The sequence below is a fragment of the Oncorhynchus gorbuscha genome, linkage group LG15 (assembly GCF_021184085.1).
Source record: "Oncorhynchus gorbuscha isolate QuinsamMale2020 ecotype Even-year linkage group LG15, OgorEven_v1.0, whole genome shotgun sequence".
In the NCBI taxonomy this organism is placed as follows: domain Eukaryota; kingdom Metazoa; phylum Chordata; class Actinopteri; order Salmoniformes; family Salmonidae; genus Oncorhynchus; species Oncorhynchus gorbuscha.
Genome location: NC_060187.1, coordinates 79802010 through 79822020, shown reverse-complemented (window position 1 = coordinate 79822020; position 20011 = coordinate 79802010). Strand labels below are relative to the sequence as shown.

Genomic DNA, 20011 nt, shown 5'->3' with positions numbered 1-20011 from the left:
CTCTAGTCTCATCCCCCTCTTTAGGTCCTTCTCTGTCCCTCTTTAGGTCCTCTGCTCCTCCTCTAGTCTCATCCCCCTCTTTAGGTCCTCTGCTCCTCCTCTAGTCTCATCCCCCTCTTTAGGTCCTTCTCTGTCCCTCTTTAGGTCCTCTGCTCCTCCTCTAGTCTCATCCCCCTCTTTAGGTCCTCTGCTCCTCCTCTAGTCTCATCCTCCTCTTTAGGTCCTCCTCTAGTCTCATCCCCCTCTTTAGGTCCTCTGCTCCTCCTCTAGTCTCATCCCCCTCTTTAGGTCCTCCTCTCTAGTCTCATCCCCCTCTTTAGGTCCTCTTTCCCTCTGCTCCTCCTCTAGTCTCATCCCCCTCTTTAGGTCCTCCTCTAGTCTCATCCCCCTCTTTAGGTCCTCTGCTCCACTCTGTCCCTTTTAGGTGTTTAGTTCTTTATCTGTTATGCTGTTTTTCTTCTCCATTTACCTGTTCTGAATGCTTTCATCTTTCAGTAGTTTATAGTTAGCTATTCCTTGGCTTGTAGCTTTAGTGCTTGTTGCTTCTTCACCCTATAGCCATCAGCCTACTCAATTTCGTCTTCCTTATTTTGCATGCCTTTTCCAACTGCTCTCTGGTCAAACTGTGAGCTGTTTTATTTTACTTCGGCCATTCTTTTGACATTTAATATTGTTCCTTGAATTTAAGTTCAGTGCCAATCCCTAGAAACAGTGCAATAATGTTAATCAGTGACATGAAAGCCAGAATTTCAGGATTTTGATGTCAATCAACTCACTGAACTGTCAACTCATATGATTGTCCATTGCTGTCTCTCAGTTCGGATTTAAAAAAAATAAATGCCTTTAACAATGTTCAGTTTGAGTAGTCTTCTGGGTTTGATACAATATCAATCTTGAGCAACACTTTTTACATTAAGTAGAAGTGCAACATGTCATTTCTATAACTCAAGACAAACAATACTTATTTGTAAACTTTTATTTTATTAGGTTCAAGACAAAAATACATATGTACACAGTATTTACAAAACGGGAGTATTTCATTTCAAATACAATCCAGGGAGGGTTGAGACTGGGGAGGAGGGATATTTTGCAAGTATATCCTTTAGTTTCAGCTAGCTGCAACAGAAACCACCTGAGCAGCATAGAAGCAATACTTACTACCGAGAATGGAGAGTTACTCAGCAACAATAGTCACTAGCAAACAGATACTCAACATGAAGAGGGTGGAGAAAGGAGATATTCTGATAGAAGGGAAGACGGAGGGGACACATGCAGGTAAGAAGAGTGAGGGGAGAAAAGGAGCAACAGAACAAATCTACTAAAGACATTGAAGAATTAAAAATGAACCGATGCATCAGGCTGAAGTAAAAGGGAATTGTTCAAGTGCAGTCTAATAGGACAAATGGAGGCAGGAGTTACACAGTGATGGGCTTCAAGAAGTTCAAGAGAGGAAAAAAAACAAACCCACAGGTGTCAGAAGGAACAGTTGAGAGAGTAAGAGGAGTAGCACATTTTAAAAAGGAGAAGCATTGTTAGTTAAATGGAAATGTACAGTTATAAACCATTATTGAACAAAACATATGAATGTGTCAGAACTAAAGCATCAATGTGAGATATGAGAGGTTCTGCAATGTTAAACATCTGACCAGGAGATCGCACGCTACATGAACTTGACTTCACTGTTGAAGAGGTGTCTGAAATCAACAGAGACAAGACAGAGAAGCATCCTGTTTAGGAAAGGTACAGAGCAAGACAGAGCAACATCCTGTTTAGGAAAGGTATAGAGCAAGACAGAGCAACATCCTGTTTAGGAAAGGTATAGAGCAAGACAGAGCAACATTCTGATATGGGAGCCAACTACTACCAGACTACTCAAAACTTAAAGGAATGTGACCAAATATAAGCAGATAAGAAAAAAATTATCTAGAATGTATTTTCCTTGATATAATGGAAATTGTATGCTGTATGTCCAGATCCATTTCAAATCCCAAAAAGTAGTTTACATGCTAGAGATACCAATTAATGGGTTTCCAAGTTAAAATAACTCCCATTGTATTACGACAAATACCAAATGCAGGCAAATGAATTTACAGGTAGACCACATGAGGCAGCTGACAAAATACATCAAGGTTACAGAGATGCCAAATATTCACTGACCAAAAAAGGTTGCCATAACAAATATTTATCTGTACTTGAGAAGTTAACATAATGACAAAGCAATTTCTAGAGAACACCATGGTTATGAAAAACAAGAACGCATGCAAATGTTTCTGGACAAACAGTATACATTAACACATATGATGGTTTAGAGGTATAGGCCTTCCTAACTATAGACAGAACTTGCAAGTGTTCCAAAATTGTTTCTGGTAAACTAGTGGAAAAAACTTGAATCAAGAAAACATTCAATGTCAGATTAAGAATAGTCAAATAAAATACATTCAAAAGACTTGACTAAAACAATTGAAGTCAGGCTCCCATGTATAAGACACAGCAACATCAGGTCATAGACAAAATGGCTTGAACTTGAGTTGGCAGTATCAAGTCTTGCATTTCTCACACTTTTCCCTCTCTCCAGCTTGCTTCTGGAGTCTGGGAGGAGGTGCTCTCTTTTCACATTCCTTTTGCTCCTGTAATGCAGTACTGCAAGAAGAAAAATAAGAGAAAGGAACTGGTGAAGGGAGTGGGACAAAGTAAAGAGGGACAGAGAATAAGAAGATGAGAGAAGGGACAAGTTGAGTCATGAGTACAACTGCTGAAATGAATGACAGAAGAGAGCACATATCACACAAAATAGTGCCAGTCAACTTAAACAAAGGATCTATAAATGGGTAGATGAGTTGCTGAGAAGACTGATTACTCATCCAGACATTCATATTGAAACTGATCCTGCAGTCATGTCATAGATATATATATATACACACATCTCTCACAGGCTCTCAATCCAATCATTAAGAATATTAATAACATAATGACGGTACCATATTGATATGTTCCCATATCAAAACACTGACTCACACCAGCCAAACCACTGTTAATCTGAAACAGGTCTGGGTTTGCTCTTTGACAAACTACTTCCAAAGAAATTGACAAATGGGAGACTTGAGCAACACAAGTTTGTTTCTTGGCTGATGGGAGTGCAGTGCCTTCAACCAAACCTTTCTCTTGCCATCAGGATGTTGTGTGGGGGTTTTAGTACATTACTTATCTCTAAGGCAGTGATATTCAAACTTTTTCAGTTGGGGACACCATTTTTTCCACCAGAATTTCTGGGGAACAATTTTTTTGTCCAGAAGAATTTCCAAACCTACTGACACCCTTTAATTTGTTTTTACCTTCAATTCATTACATGTTCATCTCATCGAAATGAAAATAAACCAATAAATACATTTACTCAATAAAAATGGATTTTTCAAATTATCCCTTTCAAAATCGTTTCTATATTGTCCCATACAATATGACCTATGAATGTTTTCGCATTTCCCTCATGGGTCGCGATGCTGACTTTGAATACCACTGCAAGAGGTTCATGAGTACAGAAAGCCAGAAAGGTTGAGATGACACAGAAATGCAGTAAATCAAATCTAAAAACAAAAATGGGTTCACAAAAGATGAGCATTTTAAAAAAATGAGTAAGAAATGAAAGTGGTCAACCAAGGTGTGCATATCTAAGGGACATTTGGCAAGAAAAATATATGGTTTATACAGCAAATATCACATTTTCAATCCCTGTAAAAGTCCAAAATATAAACCTGTCCTGCAAACTTATTGAATAAGCGGTCAAAAATATAGGGTAGAAATCACGCAAGTGTTTGCACTACAAAAAGCAGTTACTATCATTTCCCCATTTAAATCCACAGCAATATCAAAAACAGGCAATGTATTCCAAATCATCCAACTTTAGATTTGTAACTATAATTTACATATTCACATCAATTGTCTTAAGAATACATTGTTTATTACCCATATCTAAAATGCTTTAGCTTCTCATTCACCATATACATTTGTCAAAATGACACGTGCCCTGGTAAACATAAAACATATCAAAATGTCCAATGAATAAAGGCCAACTGAATCCATAACAATGTACATTAGATACTGACACATCTACTCTATAGATGAGCACACATGACATTTGTTACAGCACAGACTTCTGTTCATCCTGAAAGTTGAGTCCTATCTTGTGTATAGCCTCGTTAGTTATTTTATTGTGTTAACAAATCCTTTTTGTATTTATATCATTTTTCTTACTTTGTAACTCTGCATTTTTGGGAAAGAGCTCGTAGGTAGCATTTCAGTCTGAACCAGTTGTATTCAGTGCATGTGACAAATAAATTTGATATCTCCGCAATGGCATTGAACTCACTAAAATACCTCGAGCTTTGATGTGAATCAAGTTAATACTCTTCAAGGTCATGCCTGAAAACAAGGGGTATTATATGCTGATATTAGATCAACTGATATCACCAACTCATGTTCCATTTCTAGGTTCTATTTATGTATTGACAATTGCGTTGATTTACAATTAACTCTCCACACCAGTCTCCTCGCTTCAGATCTTATCAAGAGTATACACAGGGATGTAGCCTAATGTATAACTGCTGGATAGGACCCCAAAATAACTACTCGACAATCCTTCACTCTCACCTGCCTTTACTGAAAACCAAAATGTCTGCAATGGGGTTTTAAAAATATCACATGATTTCTTAGCTTTAAATAAATAAGCAGATGATTTGATTACAAACATTTGATAAGCAGAGTCTTGTATGCTTTAGCCGTCAACATTAATGTCCTAAACTAATGTTTTGTGGCAGAATGACAATTTTCAATTGAGGACAGTTACCTTTTAAACCTGAATTTGTGTATCTGCACCTGCATAATTGGACAGTTTGGCTTCATCATTCTTTTAAAAATGAGGGGGGTTAATACTGGCACCCTTAATTTTATATCACAATTTCAGACACACTATCATCATGTGGATGGAATTTAAGCAATTACCATAAACTTGATTACATACACCTTAACCCGAACCAATGGTTAGTGTTTGTGAATGAGCCAATAGTGAATACCAGGTGATCTTTGCCGTGCTGTCCTCCACCTCCTTCCAGCACACCAAGAGTCATTTTTCTTACCAGCCATACATACATACTCAGCCTTACTGAACGGAGTGTGGAGCATACAAACCCAGACGTTGCTGCCATCTGCACAGACAGCAATCTCATCTCCATCTGTTGTATGGCGGGACTGATCCAGCCACCATATTTGAAGGTGAAGACTTTGCCACCATCTTGATGGAGCTGACTTTTTCCTGTGTGGTGGGAGTGCTTGACGACTGCAATTCCATGCTGCTGAGGGAGCTGTTGATCGGCTACACCACAGGCTCGCTCAGAGCCTAAACTTGGTTATTTGGTACTCTTAAGGGGTGGGAAACTGCCTCCTTGTCTGCTCTAAGGGGATAGATGGACTATAGGTGGATATCCTGCCTCCTGGACACATACCGAGGGATTGCAGAGGCCATTCTTGGTAAATATTAGGGGACTGTATCCACCATCACACTTTATAAGTCTGTGGGTAGTGGACAACTGTGGGGTAAGGATGGCTGTGGCCAACCTGGGCAAGGAGCCAATCAGAACCTTTAAATTTCTCAGTCAATACCTTTCAGGGGTGCCAAGTTTGCAGGGCTACGCAGGAACAGGAAGCGGGGGTAACTTTCCCCACCCGATCGCCAATCGTAGACAGCTTGAGGGAAGGGGGGACAGGACATACAAACCACCATCTCCTCCTCTCCCGGATTGGACGCTGGATCACGAAGGCTTCCTGAAAGCAGCAAAGGGCTTGCACAGTCTCTAGAGCTGAACACCTGAACAGACAAACCTCTTCTCTGGTTGACGGTTTGGTTTTGGAGTGGATGAGCAGCCTGTTGGATGAGGGCTTGAGGGATGACTTTAGCTCATTTAGTTTTCATCTCCCTCTTGGGTTCTCAAGGCTTGTCTTCGCATGAGTTTGAGGCTGTTGACTTGAGGGAAGGAAAAACATAACAGAACACTGTTAGCTTAAAACTTCTGAGAGCGATAGTGGATGGGAGACCTTGAGGCTACGCTGTTCCCTGATCTGTGTGAGTTGGCGCTTGATTTTCGGGTCTTACATTGAACTAATGCCTAACATCTGTTCGTCATTAAAATGTTCTATGTCGAAGGTATAATTAATATCTTGAGCTGATCAGAGATGTGTGGGACTAAGCTATTCTAAATGTATTTATGTGCAGCATGTATGCAGATAATCTCCCCCACTCTTGTTATTCAGTCCATATCTGTGAGCACATTGCATCTGTGGGTGGGATCCTCACTGAATTTCAGCCTTAAGTGATTTAGTGGGTCCTAGTGCATATCTCCCTCTTTCTACAGGACTAAATTGTAGTTTCAGTCTAACCACTAGTCTCCCTCCTGAAGTGTAGTGCAGTATAACTGGAGGGTACATTCCTGACCCTGTTTAGCTCTCAGTATCTCCCTTTAGTGTGCTTTCCCCCCTCCCCGGTAAATCCCCCACCCCCTCAGGAGGCTGCCAGACAGGCTGAGCTGATCTTGCAGTCTATCTTGCTGGGGTCAGAGGGGAAGAAGGTGACCCCCAAGCCTGTGAGGAAGGCCATGCAAGAGTCTAAACAAAGGAAGCCCAGACTGGACTGCACATACTCCACCGGCAAGTCTGGTCTGAATCTGGGAAAACAGAGGGGGAGAGGCAATTTAAAGTGGGACCATTTCTATCCTATATACAACTACATAAAATTATGAATTGTTAGGAACCATGGAGTTTGGATGAAAGGCCCCTGACGTACGTTTTGAATAAGGCCCTGAGAGCGATCATCCTCTCCCTCTCTACAAACTTGTCTATGAGGTAGGATGCCATGCGTGGGGCTCTCCGGTAGAGCTGGAAAAACCGGTGGAAGTTTCCCAGAGCCCAGGCGGCGCGGAGGGAGAGCGCGTGGGACACACACTCATCCGCCCGCAGCGCCGCAGTCAGGTACACCAGCTCAGTCGTGATGTCTGTGTGGGGGGCAAACACGCAACCAAGAAAATCAGGACATTAAGCTCAATTCTATGCGAGCCAAAATCCAATGCAGAAATATAATGATTGATGAGGAATATCAGGCAGGTGGTAAGTTACCTCCAGAGTTTTTAGTGAAGATATAGTAGAGTAGTCTGTAAGCAGTGAACTCCCCTATGTTCTCTGACGGGTTGTCCTTATACAGGGCCTTCAGCTGCATCTGGCACTGGTTGAACTCTGCGTGGTCGCCCTGGTAACAACGCAAACATTTAGAGAAGAATGCACATCTAGTACGACACCGCACCTTTAAACTCAAAAACGGCGCCCGACATCAAATACGAGGTAGCGAATGGGGACAGTGTATGGAGAGGCCCTCTCACCTTTTCCAGAGCAATGCGTGCATGGCACTCGTATACTTCCACTGTGAACTCTGTACGAACTCCTTGGACCTGAAAGGTGGAGAGACGCCTCCTGTTTTCATATCCTCATATACCGAGATAGGACAAAGTGCCTGTTCGACTAAACTAAAAAGGACATGTAGTAAACATACTGTGAGGTCCTGACGTATGGACTTCATCTGTTCACAGGCGTAGGGGTAGTCCTGACGGGTCTTCCAGTGGGCCTTCACAGCCAACAGAGACTTCCTCAGCACCTGGCCAGAGACAGGGGATTAGGAGACAAACATCACACAATCTGAAGGGAGGCCTCAAATAAGGATCCTCTCATTCCACGTGACAGGCGATACTCACAGATACGGGACGCACGGTGGCAGGGTCAGGGGCACAGGTGAGTCTCAGGTAGATCTTGGTGATCTCTTGGCAGGTGCCTACGATGGGGCAGTCGTCCCAGCTCAGGTCCTCCTTGGGCAGCTCCAGGTTGTTGATGGACAGCACCAGGGGCTCTGAACGCATCTTGGTGTTGTGGAAGCGTGCCGCTCGGCTTTGTTTCTTGGCCTCCCGGTGGGGGTCGTGGAAGTCCAGGCCGGCGTTCCCACCTTTCCTCTTCTTGCCCAGGACGGTGGAGTTAGCGTCATCCATGTTTCTGAGAAGAGAAGCCGAAATGTGATCAGCACAATGAGGGAAAGGTGAATATTAGTTTGTGGGTGAGTCAAGGCCAATGACTTGAAAGAAGATCTCACCCAAAACTAGCTTTTATTATTTGTTTTATTAGTCCATTGTTGATATAGTCCCAGAATGTTTTGCATGTCAGAAATCAAGTTAAGATGTATCACTTTCAAAATACAGCCGGTATGATGCATTTTGCATCATATGATGCCGAGTTTGGCATCATATGATGCAAAATGCATTATTCCGGCTATATTTCTGTATTTTGAAAGTTGCATATCTTGAAAACTCGATTGCTGACATGCAAAACATTAAGTCTGGAATTTTTCTTTAGGCCAAAACATGCTCGTTTACCTCCGTCCTCTGTTGCCTCTTCCGCCCCTTCCTCGTCCCCTCTCTCCACCCCCTCTGCCTCGGTCCCTGTCGCCCCCACGGCCACGCCCTCCTTTCTGATTGCGCCGGGGAAGCTGGGTTCGGAGGTCACTGGACATGCTGCTGTCCGACTGGGACTCAGAGTCACTGGAAGAGAACGAACAGGACATTACAACAAAACTACACAGCATACTTTCTCTTTTTAGAGTGGCTATGATTATACAATATTAAGGAGAATATTTGACCAATAAAAAAACAGGTTGGGGCAAATAATACACCTAGACAATTATGAAAACAAAAAAAATAATAATCACTGGACTAACCCAAAACATACAAACACACTGTCTCTCACCTGCGCCTGTGTCTCTGGCCATTGCGGTCCCTGTGTCGGTTGTGGGAGGGAGAGGGGGAACGAGAGGAGGAGCCTGAGGAGCTGGATGAGGGGCTTCTCTGGGAGAAGACGTTCCTGTAGTGTCCCAGCCTGGCCCCACCACCCCTGCCATGCGTAGCCCCACCTGTACCCCCACCACGGCCCACAGAACTCTCCAGAGTCCTTTGGGTGGGTACAGCCTCCCAGCGAGACTGCTTGGCCTTCAGTCTGGACAGAGAGAGAGGAGAGAAGGGATTAGGATGAAAGGCAGAAATTAGGCATTTGGTCTCCAAAAGGGGATTCAGGCTTTCTAAGTTCCAAGCCGGTGAAACCCCAGGCCAAGTTCCAAGCCGGTGAAACCCCAGGCCAAGTGCCAAGCCGGTGAAACCCCAGGCCAAGTGCCAAGACGGTGAAACCCCAGGCCAAGTGCCAAGACGGTGAAACACCAGGCCAAGTTCCAAGACTGTGAAACACCAGGCTAAGTTCCAAGAAGGTGAAACACCAGGCCAAGTTCCAAGACGGTGAAACACCAGGCCAAGTGCCAAGACGGTGAAACACCAGGCCAAGTTACAAGACGGTGAAACACCAGGCTAAGTTACAAGACGGTGAAACACCAGGCTAAGTTACAAGACGGTGAAACACCAGGCTAAGTTCCAAGACAGTTGTTGAAATTATTATGGATAAATTAATAAACAATATCCCCATTTTAAATAAAATTGTAACTAAGTAAACTTATACTCTGTTTTATAAGTGATCAACAATATGAGTTCATAAGAAGGGATTGTGTGACACGGACAAGGAGTAATAAAAACACCATTCCAACTAGGCAGAAACAAATGGGTTGGGGACTGTGTAAACACATAAGGTCGTTTGCCTATGGTTGACCCTACTGAAACTTAGCTCTGGGGTTTTTAGGCAAGGCAGTGAGTGCATTCCTAGGTTCTGTTAATTAAAACTGTCAGTTCAGTAGTGATCGATAATGTTGAGGGGTCAAAAGTTATCTGGGAGTGTGTTAGAAAGTTAGAATTAACTTTTCACCTTAAATTGTCCCGGTCGAGAGGAGGGGATTCTGTTAAAGCCATGAAATGACATGATCTGTATATAAACTGTTGCTCGTGGTAACGTGGCAGTGCACTCCGAGAATAAATTATATTACCTATTATTGAAAGACTGGTCTGCGTCTATTTTATGCAAACAAGAAATCTTACAAATTCTCATAAAATAGATTAAGGGCTTTCAATTGATGAAAGCACATTGGCATAATTAAATTACAGTAACAACAGTGAAACATCAGGCTAAGTTCCTAGACAGTGAAACATTAGGCTTTTTCAAAAACAACTGCTCCACTCACTCAGGCAGAGGCTCGCGGTCCCAGTCGATGGTGTAGGCAGACCCATCCTGTAGTCTTTTCTGTAGGACCTCCTTCAGCCCCTTTTCGGTGCGGTCCTTGTCCTCCTCATTCTCACAGGCTGTGAAGCAGCGCTGAACATACTCCTTCATCGCCTGGGGCCAGTCCTGGGGCCTGAGGGAATAATTTTTATAATCAGCACTGCAACAGTAAATCAGGGGGAAAGGAAACTGGTTTGGGAGTACTAGGTCAATTTGAAGTGACTAATTATTAGTTTGAAAAAGAGGGACATGGTACTTCTGAAATCTATTGGATGCAGATTTTAAACTCCTGTCATCTTCTGATCATGAGTAGAGATACTTCATTCTTCCCCAGTAGGTATTAAGGATAGTAAAGACCGATATATTGGTGTCATTAGTAGCTGTCTCCTCACCGTGTCTGGGCACCGCCAGGTGCAGCAGGAGCAGCAGCTGGGGAGGAAGGAGTAGCAGCCAATCCAGTGGGTTGTTCCCCAGGAGGGAAACTTTGATTGGTCATGACGTAGGGTCGCTTGGGAATGTTGAACTTCATCGCACCTGCTCCAGGTGCCTCTGTGGAAAACAATGAAGGCGGCATTGAAACAAAGAAAATAACACCAAGTGATGGGAAACAAATTCATTGATAAGCTGACAGAAAAAAAAACATGCTCTAGACACCTGAACACACACACACAACTCAATACCCTCACACACTTACGTTTCATGCGGTGCCAGAGCTGCTGTTGCTGTGGCTGTTGTTGTTGATGGTTCTTGTTTTTGTTGGCCTCTCCTCTCCCAGCTCCTGATCCATACTGACCCTGTCCTTGTTGCTGGTGTTGGTTGTTATTCTGCTGCTGCTGGTATGAGTTCGGAGTCTGGTAGCTCTGCCCATAGCTGGGCCTGCCCTGGTTGTGGTTGTAACCTCTCATCTGGTTGGGGTCATTGTTGGGGTAGGGCATGGGGTTGTTGGGGTTGTAAGAGTTCTGCCCTGGAGGAAGGGGGTACTGGGAGTTGGGAGGGGGAGGGATGGCTGGGGGAGGAGGGGGTGGGGGCTGCTCAGAGCTGGTGGGGCTCTGCGGGGGTGGTTGAGGTGCAGCAGGAGGAGGGGGTTGGGGCTGAGAGGGGTAGCTGGAGGACTGGTCATCCATCACGGGCAGGGATGGAGGCTGGGAAGGTAGGGACAAATAATAGATGGGGGAAAAGAAACTTGTATATCTCAATATGAAAGGAGAACTGCAGAGCAAAACATTCTAACTGCAACAGACTTCAGCTCCAGACAGATTCTTAGTGGGAGGATTACATTATGCTGAGCCGCGAGGTACCGAGTAAAGGCCCGCTACGTCATCGGTCGAAAGCGGGGAGGGAGGAGCGTCCTTCTCAAACCAAAACAGTAATCTGTGCCCCTTCTCAAACCAAAACAGTAATCTGTGCCCCTTCTCAAACCAAAACAGTAATCTGTGCCCCTTCTCAAACCAAAACAGTAATCTGTGCCCCTTCTCAAACCAAAACAGTAATCTGTGCCCCTTCTCAAACCAAAACAGTAATCTGTGCCCCTTCTCAAACCAAAACAGTAATCTGTGCCCCTTCTCAAACCAAAACAGTAATCTGTGCCCCTTCTCAAACCAAAACAGTAATCTGTGCCCCTTCTCAAACCAAAACAGTAATCTGTGCCCCTTCTCAAACCAAAACAGTAATCTGTGCCCCTTCTCAAACCAAAACAGTAATCTGTGCCCCTTCTCAAACCAAAACAGTAATCTGTGCCCCTTCTCAAACCAAAACAGTAATCTGTGCCCCTTCTCAAACCAAAACAGTAATCTGTGCCCCTTCTCAAACCAAAACAGTAATCTGTGCCCCTTCTCAAACCAAAACAGTAATCTGTGCCCCTTCTCAAACCAAAACAGTAATCTGTGCCCCTTCTCAAACCAAAACAGTAATCTGTGCCACTTCTCAAACCAAAACAGTAATCTGTGCCCCTTCTCAAACCAAAACAGTAATCTGTGCCCCTTCTCAAACCAAAACAGTAATCTGTGCCCCTTCTCAAACCAAAACAGTAATCTGTGCCCCTTCTCAAACCAAAACAGTAATCTGTGCCGCTCAGTAATTTTGTCAACAAGGCAGCATGACACATTGACCAATCAACAGTGTAGGGTTGTACCTGACAGTGTGAGATAATTTGTGACGCTTGTCAGTGTAGAAATAGAACATTATTCAAATGCCAGTCATCAATAGCATCTTAATTCATGCATTTGATCCCTGGCGCACTTCTGTCCGGACACAGAAAGTAATTTTTACACAAACGCCTCGCATTGGGGACTCATTTAGTCAATAATTCATAAACTGCAATAGAGGAAGAGTGAAGTAAACTGAAAACTTAATTTAAGTAGCAACAGTTTTCTGATGGTTACCTGTCCAGTTGGAGTGGTGGGAGAGGGGTAAGGTCCTGGAGGTACACCATACTGGCCCTGAGGAGGATAGCCACCACCATACTGGAGAATCAGAAGAAAACACACTTCAAATATGGTACTGGCTTGGCTTCATCCAATGGTTTTATGTTGTGTATTCTGTCGGGGTATCATGTATTAACAGTTCATAGATTTTTTAGTTGCAAAGTGCCGGTTTTGTAATGTGTAGGCTAAATGTAACAATTCCAATCCCTTATCTAAACACTATAGTACATAAAGCCAGCATCAGTGTCGCGGAAATCATTACCAAGGACTACATTACAGTTCATCTGAAATGTGGAGGGTGTGGAGGATATGTACACGTACGGGGCCCGGCGCCATGGGGTAGTAGTAATTGTAGGGGTAGGTGTATCCAGGATACGGTTCCTGCTGGTTCTGTTGGTACCACTGTTGGTAGTACTGCTGCTGTTGCTGCTGTATGGCTGTGGACTCAGTAACTGCAGGCTGAAACTGACCAGCCTGGAAACACAAACAGACAACTACTAAGTGATGAGAGATTAAATCCGAATGAAAGCCTACTCGTCCATTTGAATCATATTCGGGTATAAAGCCAGGAAGACGTGGGGCCGTATCCACAAAGCCTCAGAGTAGGAGTGCTGAGCTAGGATCAGCTTTGCCTTTTAGAATCTTAATCAATAAGACTACATACACAGGTTGGGACCTGATCCAAGATCAGCACTCTTACTTTGAGACGCTTTGTGGATACGAGCCCAGATCAGACAGTTGTATGTCTGTGTCAGGAAGGAAGAAAATGGTCCATGCTGTACAGCTCGTCAAGTTAACTGTTGAGGTAATACATTATACCCAGTAACAAGCGCCTTTGAGATTAAAGCCGGGTCTACACTACACTATTTCGGCTCTGATTTAGCTGTCCCAGACAAGTCTTCGAGATTGGAGATAAAATGTCCATGTCATTGCCTACTCGGGGCACGTGGCCGTCACCGATGCTTGTTTAATGTGAACGGGTCAGAGACTCAATCTGAGGGCTACTGATCTCATCTTTGAGCAATCCCAGACATCCCGATATTTTCAAACATGTTTGATTTTATCGGAAGCAAATCTGCAATGGTCTTGTAGTGTGAGATGTGCAACAACAAGTTGAGAACGATGATCAGCAATAGCCAATGAGAGCTCGCCAGAGAAGCCAGTGAGATTACTCTTGAGCAGGAGCGATGACTACTACTAGTATGTGTTTGTACTTGCCTTTAACCAAAGCGTCAAATTGTTAAAGCCCTGAAGCTCACAAGCAATATTATTTAATTCAAAACGGAAGCTAGATATTTCAAATTAGTATGGGTAGCGTGAATGACAAAAGGTTTATCAGGCTGCTTTGAGCCACAGCTCGTAGCTACGTCAAATGTAATCACAATTGTTATTTTGGAAAGACAGCATGGTATGGAGAATCCTCACGACCAGGTCAACAATCTTGTAGTGTGTGACCCCGTCTGTGCCACATCGTTTAGTGTGTGCACCACTACCTACATTGGCAAGAATTATTTTAAATTTAATGTTAGAGGCTCAGCGACATTAGGACTTTGAAAGTCATGTAGTGTCCACCTGGCTTTAAAAAAAGGCACTGTTACTATGTCAATAATTGCAACAACTAGACAAGCATTTCATTTAAAAATGGGGTCACGGGAGAAACTTTCAAGTAAAAAAAAAGTGCTTGGTTCATAGAACTGGGGTAATGTCAGCAACATTCAGTAGCTGCTAAATGGGGTTGTAAGAAACCGAGCGGCTTCAGGTCTTTTGACTATAAATATGGCTTTTGGAATGGTTTAAGCTACAAAATATTATGGCCCCATCACTGAAACAGAAACCTCAGGAACATATACGTGTATTCGGTTTCACTATACAATGCGCAGAACTCATAAGAGAATGGACCAACAGTCCATCAGACTGGAGGAAAAAGCATATCACTAGTTAGATTTCCATCCAATTGGCAACACATTTTAATGCGCATATTCTAAAATCCATAAAGAAAATATGCACATTTTCCCTCCAGTGGTGTTTCCACCAAACGGGCTTGTTGGAGAAATCTGTGCTTTATGATATAGTGCACACAAAATGTCATTTTTTGCTTAAATTTTTATATATCTAATAAAAATGAAACGTTCAGTGTGTTTCCATAGAATTTTCAACTCCACCAATAGTTTTGTCACAAACTGTTGCGTTAAATAGCACATTTTCCTATTCTGGTCTTGGCACATGCACTCTAGCCAACAGCTTGCAGATACAGTTGCGGGTAGGCTGTGCAGGTAGGATAGTCTACATTATTGCCAGGTCGCAATTGTAAATGAGAACTTGTTCTCAACTTGCCTACCTGGTTAAATAATGGTGAAATAAAATAATTTAAAAAATGGATATTTGTATTTATCAAACGGCAGTCAAGCAATCGATTATGTCACCAGAATTATACCCTCGATATTGACTGTAAAGGAAAATCAAGCTCACAGCGTGCACTTTCATAATTTACTTCATCTGTAGCCTAATAACCTGCATGGTTTCCCGAGTTGTAGTGGGTGGACCACACACCATATCATCGCATGACTCCAAGTTGTCAACAAGCTTATTTGACAAGTCAAATAGTGTTATTTGACAAGTCAAATAGTGTTATTTGACACGCAAAGACCCAAACAGCTTTCCATAGTATGAAAAATCCTGGTTGAGAATGAAACTGAACAAATGAACCACGAAACAGCACAGCAAGTGAAAGAAATAGGTTTTGATGATGTTTTACTGGAGAGACGGACATAGGTAAATGCAAAAAAAAAACATTTTTGGTCAGTTTGGTGTGTGTGTGTAACCTTTATTGAACTAGACAAGTCAGTTAAGAACAAATTCTTATTTACAATGACGGCACACCCCGGACGACACTGGGCCAATTGTGAGCCGCCCTATGGGACTCCCAATCACGGCCGGATGTGATACAGCCTGGATTCGAACCAGGGACTGTAGTGACGCCTCATGCACTGAGATGCAGTGCCTTAGACCACTGCGTCCATGTGTGTGTTGACTATTTAACTGTACTAGAATGCTTAAAAGGCCGCAAAAATTTTAAACATCGGTTATCAGTATCGTTTTTTTTTGGCAAAGAAAATATCAGATGTCAGTATCGGCCAAAAATGTCATATATGTGCATCACTAATTAAAAGCTCATTTGACTTGTCAAATAGTGTTATTTGACGTGCATCTGTTTTGACACGAAAAGACCCAAACGGAGTTCAATAGTACGTCGTGAAGCTAATAGCAGTGACGCCATTACTGGGTAACTGCGGTAGGGCAACATGTGTACTGGTGCTCAACCAAACGGCGAAAGCCAACATCAGCCACGACAGAGAACAGTTGATTGTCAAGGGCAATGAATTACATTATCTTGGCGTAAATCGATTTCGCCTTTGAGTTCTCTGTCTGAAATGTTCTTACTCTTTCAAATAACTGCTAAACTTGTTGACTGCTCAATCCACACCAGCAGACATTGTTGGCTAGGTTAGGAATGCTGTGTTGGAACGTGAAGTGCAAAATGTTACGTGGCGTCATTATGTCAGGTACCTACGTTATATAGGTATGCGCATCAGCTTTGACATTGGTTTTGCACATCGGTGTTAAACTAGACATCGGGCATTTTTAACTAATAACATCTGATTCCGATATGTTCACCAATATATTGTGCATCCCTAGTCAAAAGTACTGTCAGACTGTCTTATAATAGACTGTCATAGCCCCAATTTAAAAAGTGAACATTTGCCGTTGATGGCAACTTTTCTTTTTACATGGTTGGGTCGCATTTTTATATATATCAAAATGGGGTCACGGGCCAAAACAGTTTAGGAACCCCTGAATTAGACTAATAAAACTGCCATCCATCTGCCTGACATGAAACCCCTTCATAAGCAGAATTTCACTTCATTATCGTAGGTAATGTGCCTTACAGTAAGTGAACAAAAGCATCCGAGAAGCAAAAAAACAGACACATAAGCAAACACACACCTGTGCTGTGGTCCGGTTGGCCTGAGCGGTCTTGGTGGCGCTCTGGGTCTTGCTGATGGAGGCCAGTGCCTGTCTGGCCTTCTCCCACTCTGGGTTTTCCGAGACTGTCTGGCCCTCTGGACCTGCTGCTGCACCAAACGACCTACAACAGACAGGAGACACGTGACTGTCAGTCAGTTAGTACGGAAACCAAACAAATTTCTGATACATTTAACATGACCAAGTTTATGGTGTGTTAAATTGGAAGATACTACCACCAAACCAGCAATATTTACAGCACACCAATTCTTTACTCAAGAGATAAGATTGATTATTTTTGGAAATGTGTAACTACACTGAATACAAATATAAATGCAACAATTTCAAAGCTTTTACTGAGTTACAGTTCATAAAGGAAATATTTTTTATTTTACCAGGAAAAGCCCATTGAGACCCAGAGTCCTGGCCAAGGCAGCAGCAACAATCAATACATTACTAAATTAAAACATACAACACGATCCAGCTTTAAAATGCATTTACACTCCTCTGTAACAAGACACCCATCAAAATGTAAAATTAATTCAGTGGCATTAACTCATCTAGACGAAGCATGGATTGTAGACTATTCCATGCCTCTGGTGCACAAGACGAGAAGGCAGTCTTGCCAAATACTGTAAATGTCCTGGGGACTAAATAGCAACCACCTAGCAGGCCGGGTATGGTAACCGCTGGTTAAGAGAATGTCAAGAGTGTGCAAAGCCGTCATCAAGGTAAAGGGTGGCTACTTCGATAAAGACAAACAAAATCTAGTTTGATTACTACATGATTTCACGTGTTATTTCACAGTTGATGTCTTCACTATTATTCATCACTGTAGAAAATAGTAAAAATAAAGAAAAACCCTTGAATGTGTAGGTGTGTCCAAACTTTTGACTGGAACTGCATGACTATCTGCATATAGATGCAACCTTTCTGGTTGCATCCCATTTCCCAGATGATTAAATAAAATTGAGAACACCACGAGCTAAAACAGAACCCAGCAGCTAAAACTAAATAAATGTATTAGGTCCTAATCTATGGATTTCACATGACTGGGAATACAGATATGCATCTGTTGGGTCACAGACACCTTTAAAAAAGTAATGGATCAGAAAACCAGTCAGTATCTGGGGTGCCCACTATTTGCCCCATGCAGCACAACACATCTCCTTTGCAGAGAGTTGATCTGTGATTGTGGCCTGTGGAATGCTGTCCGGAACACGCGGTAATACACGTCGACCCAGAGCATCCCAAATATGCTCAATGGGTGACATGTCTGGTGAGTATACAGGCAATGGAAGAACTGGAACATGTTCAGCTTCCAGGAATTGTGTATTGACCCCTGCGACATGGGGCTGTGCATTATCATACTGAAACATGAGGTGATGGCGGCAGATGAATGGCGCAACAATGGGCCTCAGGATATCGTCATGGTATCTCTGTGCATCGAAACAGCCATCGATAAAAAGCAATAGTGCTCGTTGTCCGTAGCTTATGCCTGCCTATACCACAACTCCACCACTACCATGGGGCACTCTGTTCACAACGCTGACACCAGCAAATCACTTGCCCAAATGACACCATAAAATAAGATGCGCTTCCCTGAGATGGTTTCTGACAGTTTGTGCAAGCCCAGTTTCATCAGCGGTCCGGATGGCTGTTCTCAGACGATCGCCTGGCCCTGCCTATATTTAAGAGACAGTAACCTTGCTGACAACTAGCTAGGCCATTTCCAAATCTTATAGAAGTGATTCAATGTCAAGTTAGACAATACTGCCCAAGCCTTGAGAGAGAAGCTCAACTGCCCGGTCCGGAATCAACCCATTAGCCATATTACACCAGTTCTTGGTGACCCATCGTAGACATGAAAATCGTGTTGATACTAGAATTTGTTGTGATCCTGCCAGGAAGATAACGTTAACTTGGTGAGAGTCTTGGATGGATGTTACTAGGTTACTGTACTGTGACCCAGTTAGCTAATTACCATGTCTATCATAACTACGTACTACATAGTTGGTGGTGTTGTTAGTAGAGAAGGCTAGCCGACACGAAGCTGCAGGAAAGTAGGAGTTAGCTAACGTTAATTTACTGGCTAGTTAGCGTTAGCTACGTTAACTAACGGAACGAGACGAACTCTGCGAATCGCAGGCTTTCTTCGAACGTTAAATGTTAATGTCTAGCTAGAATACAGGTCAAAATAAAGTGAGAACATATTCGAAAGCTCGATATGTTTAACTTGCTAATTTTGGGTCTTACCAGTTAGCAGCTGGAGCTGTCTGGGTCGTATTCGCCGCCATTTTGCCACCGAGATAACTAACTAGCTACAGGACCAATCTAATAGAACGTCGTAGGCCAGAAGACCCTAACGTAAACATTAACAATTAAATCACAATATACAAGGAAAGTTGGTCTTTTACTCTACCATCCACTACTTCTCAACAAGACAGTCTTTCAATTTAAGAAAAAAACACACTAAAAGCAATATCTAAACGTCGAATAAAGCCATTTTCACAAGAACAACCGTAGCTGCATTGGATCTTCAACTGAAAAACAAAATGGCAGTTGTATTAGATATGGAACGTATGAGGCCTCGCCTTCCGTTTCCTTTGCCTCGCATCCTCTCATTGGAGTAAAATACTTAACAACTTTGTTCCTAGATTTCAAAGTAAGTTTTGCCTTCTCATTACTACTATTGCTTCTACACTTGCATAATAAAGTTATTGCTGTTAAACACCGTAACCCTTGATTTTGCAGAATAATATTGAATAAAACATGTTTTTACTCTCCCTGCTGGTGAAAAGCTGTTATAAGTAAAATATATATATATATATTTAAGACTCTTCATCCTCCACCACATAACTGTCAAGCAAGGTGAATGTGATAAGATAGTCTCAACCAGGGATGGGCAACTTTGATGGGGGTGGGGGCCACAAAAAATCTGAACTCATCATGAGGGGCCGCAGTAGCTTGCTGGTATTTGTACCCAGATCCATACACACACGTGCACTCAGAGCCGGCCATAGTCTTTTGGGGGCCCTAAGTGAGAATGGGTGGCCCCCGAGTCGGTAATTCGACCATGATTACTTCAAGTTTAGATAGCTGGCTCGAATAATTTACCAATCTAAAAAATTGTATCTGACATGAGCTAATTTAGTGACTGTGTAGTGACTGACATAACAAGAGAACAACTGCTGATCCACAACCAAATTTCGAAATTGCACCTTGAGTATTCTACTATTATAACTCTAAATAATCATTCAAGACCCCGACAGAGTTCCTGAATTACAAATAAATAATCATTATTACGTTTTGGGAAATTGATCTGCATATAG

At 42.8% G+C, this 20011-nt stretch overlaps 1 protein-coding gene across 2 annotated transcripts; it reads right to left on the bottom strand.

The window, feature by feature from the left end:
* Nucleotides 1-961: 961 nt before the first annotated feature.
* On the bottom strand, nt 962-19262 carry LOC123998159 (leukocyte receptor cluster member 8 homolog). 2 transcript variants are annotated; one of them, XM_046303136.1, is made up of 15 exons: nt 18936-19262; nt 16662-16827; nt 12978-13130; nt 12615-12695; nt 10928-11375; nt 10626-10782; nt 10196-10366; nt 8827-9072; nt 8457-8621; nt 7788-8079; nt 7589-7690; nt 7419-7487; nt 7159-7288; nt 6830-7037; nt 962-6710 (listed from the first exon to the last, which is right to left on the bottom strand). In XM_046303136.1, exons 1-15 carry the CDS (start codon nt 18974-18976, stop codon nt 6548-6550), a joined length of 2592 nt encoding a protein of 863 aa, XP_046159092.1. In that variant the 5' UTR covers nt 18977-19262; the 3' UTR covers nt 962-6547. The 2 variants fall into 2 exon arrangements, with proteins under 2 accessions (XP_046159092.1, XP_046159093.1); XM_046303137.1 differs by having other exon boundaries at nt 16662-16803; nt 18936-19261.
* Nucleotides 19263-20011: the final 749 nt, after the last annotated feature.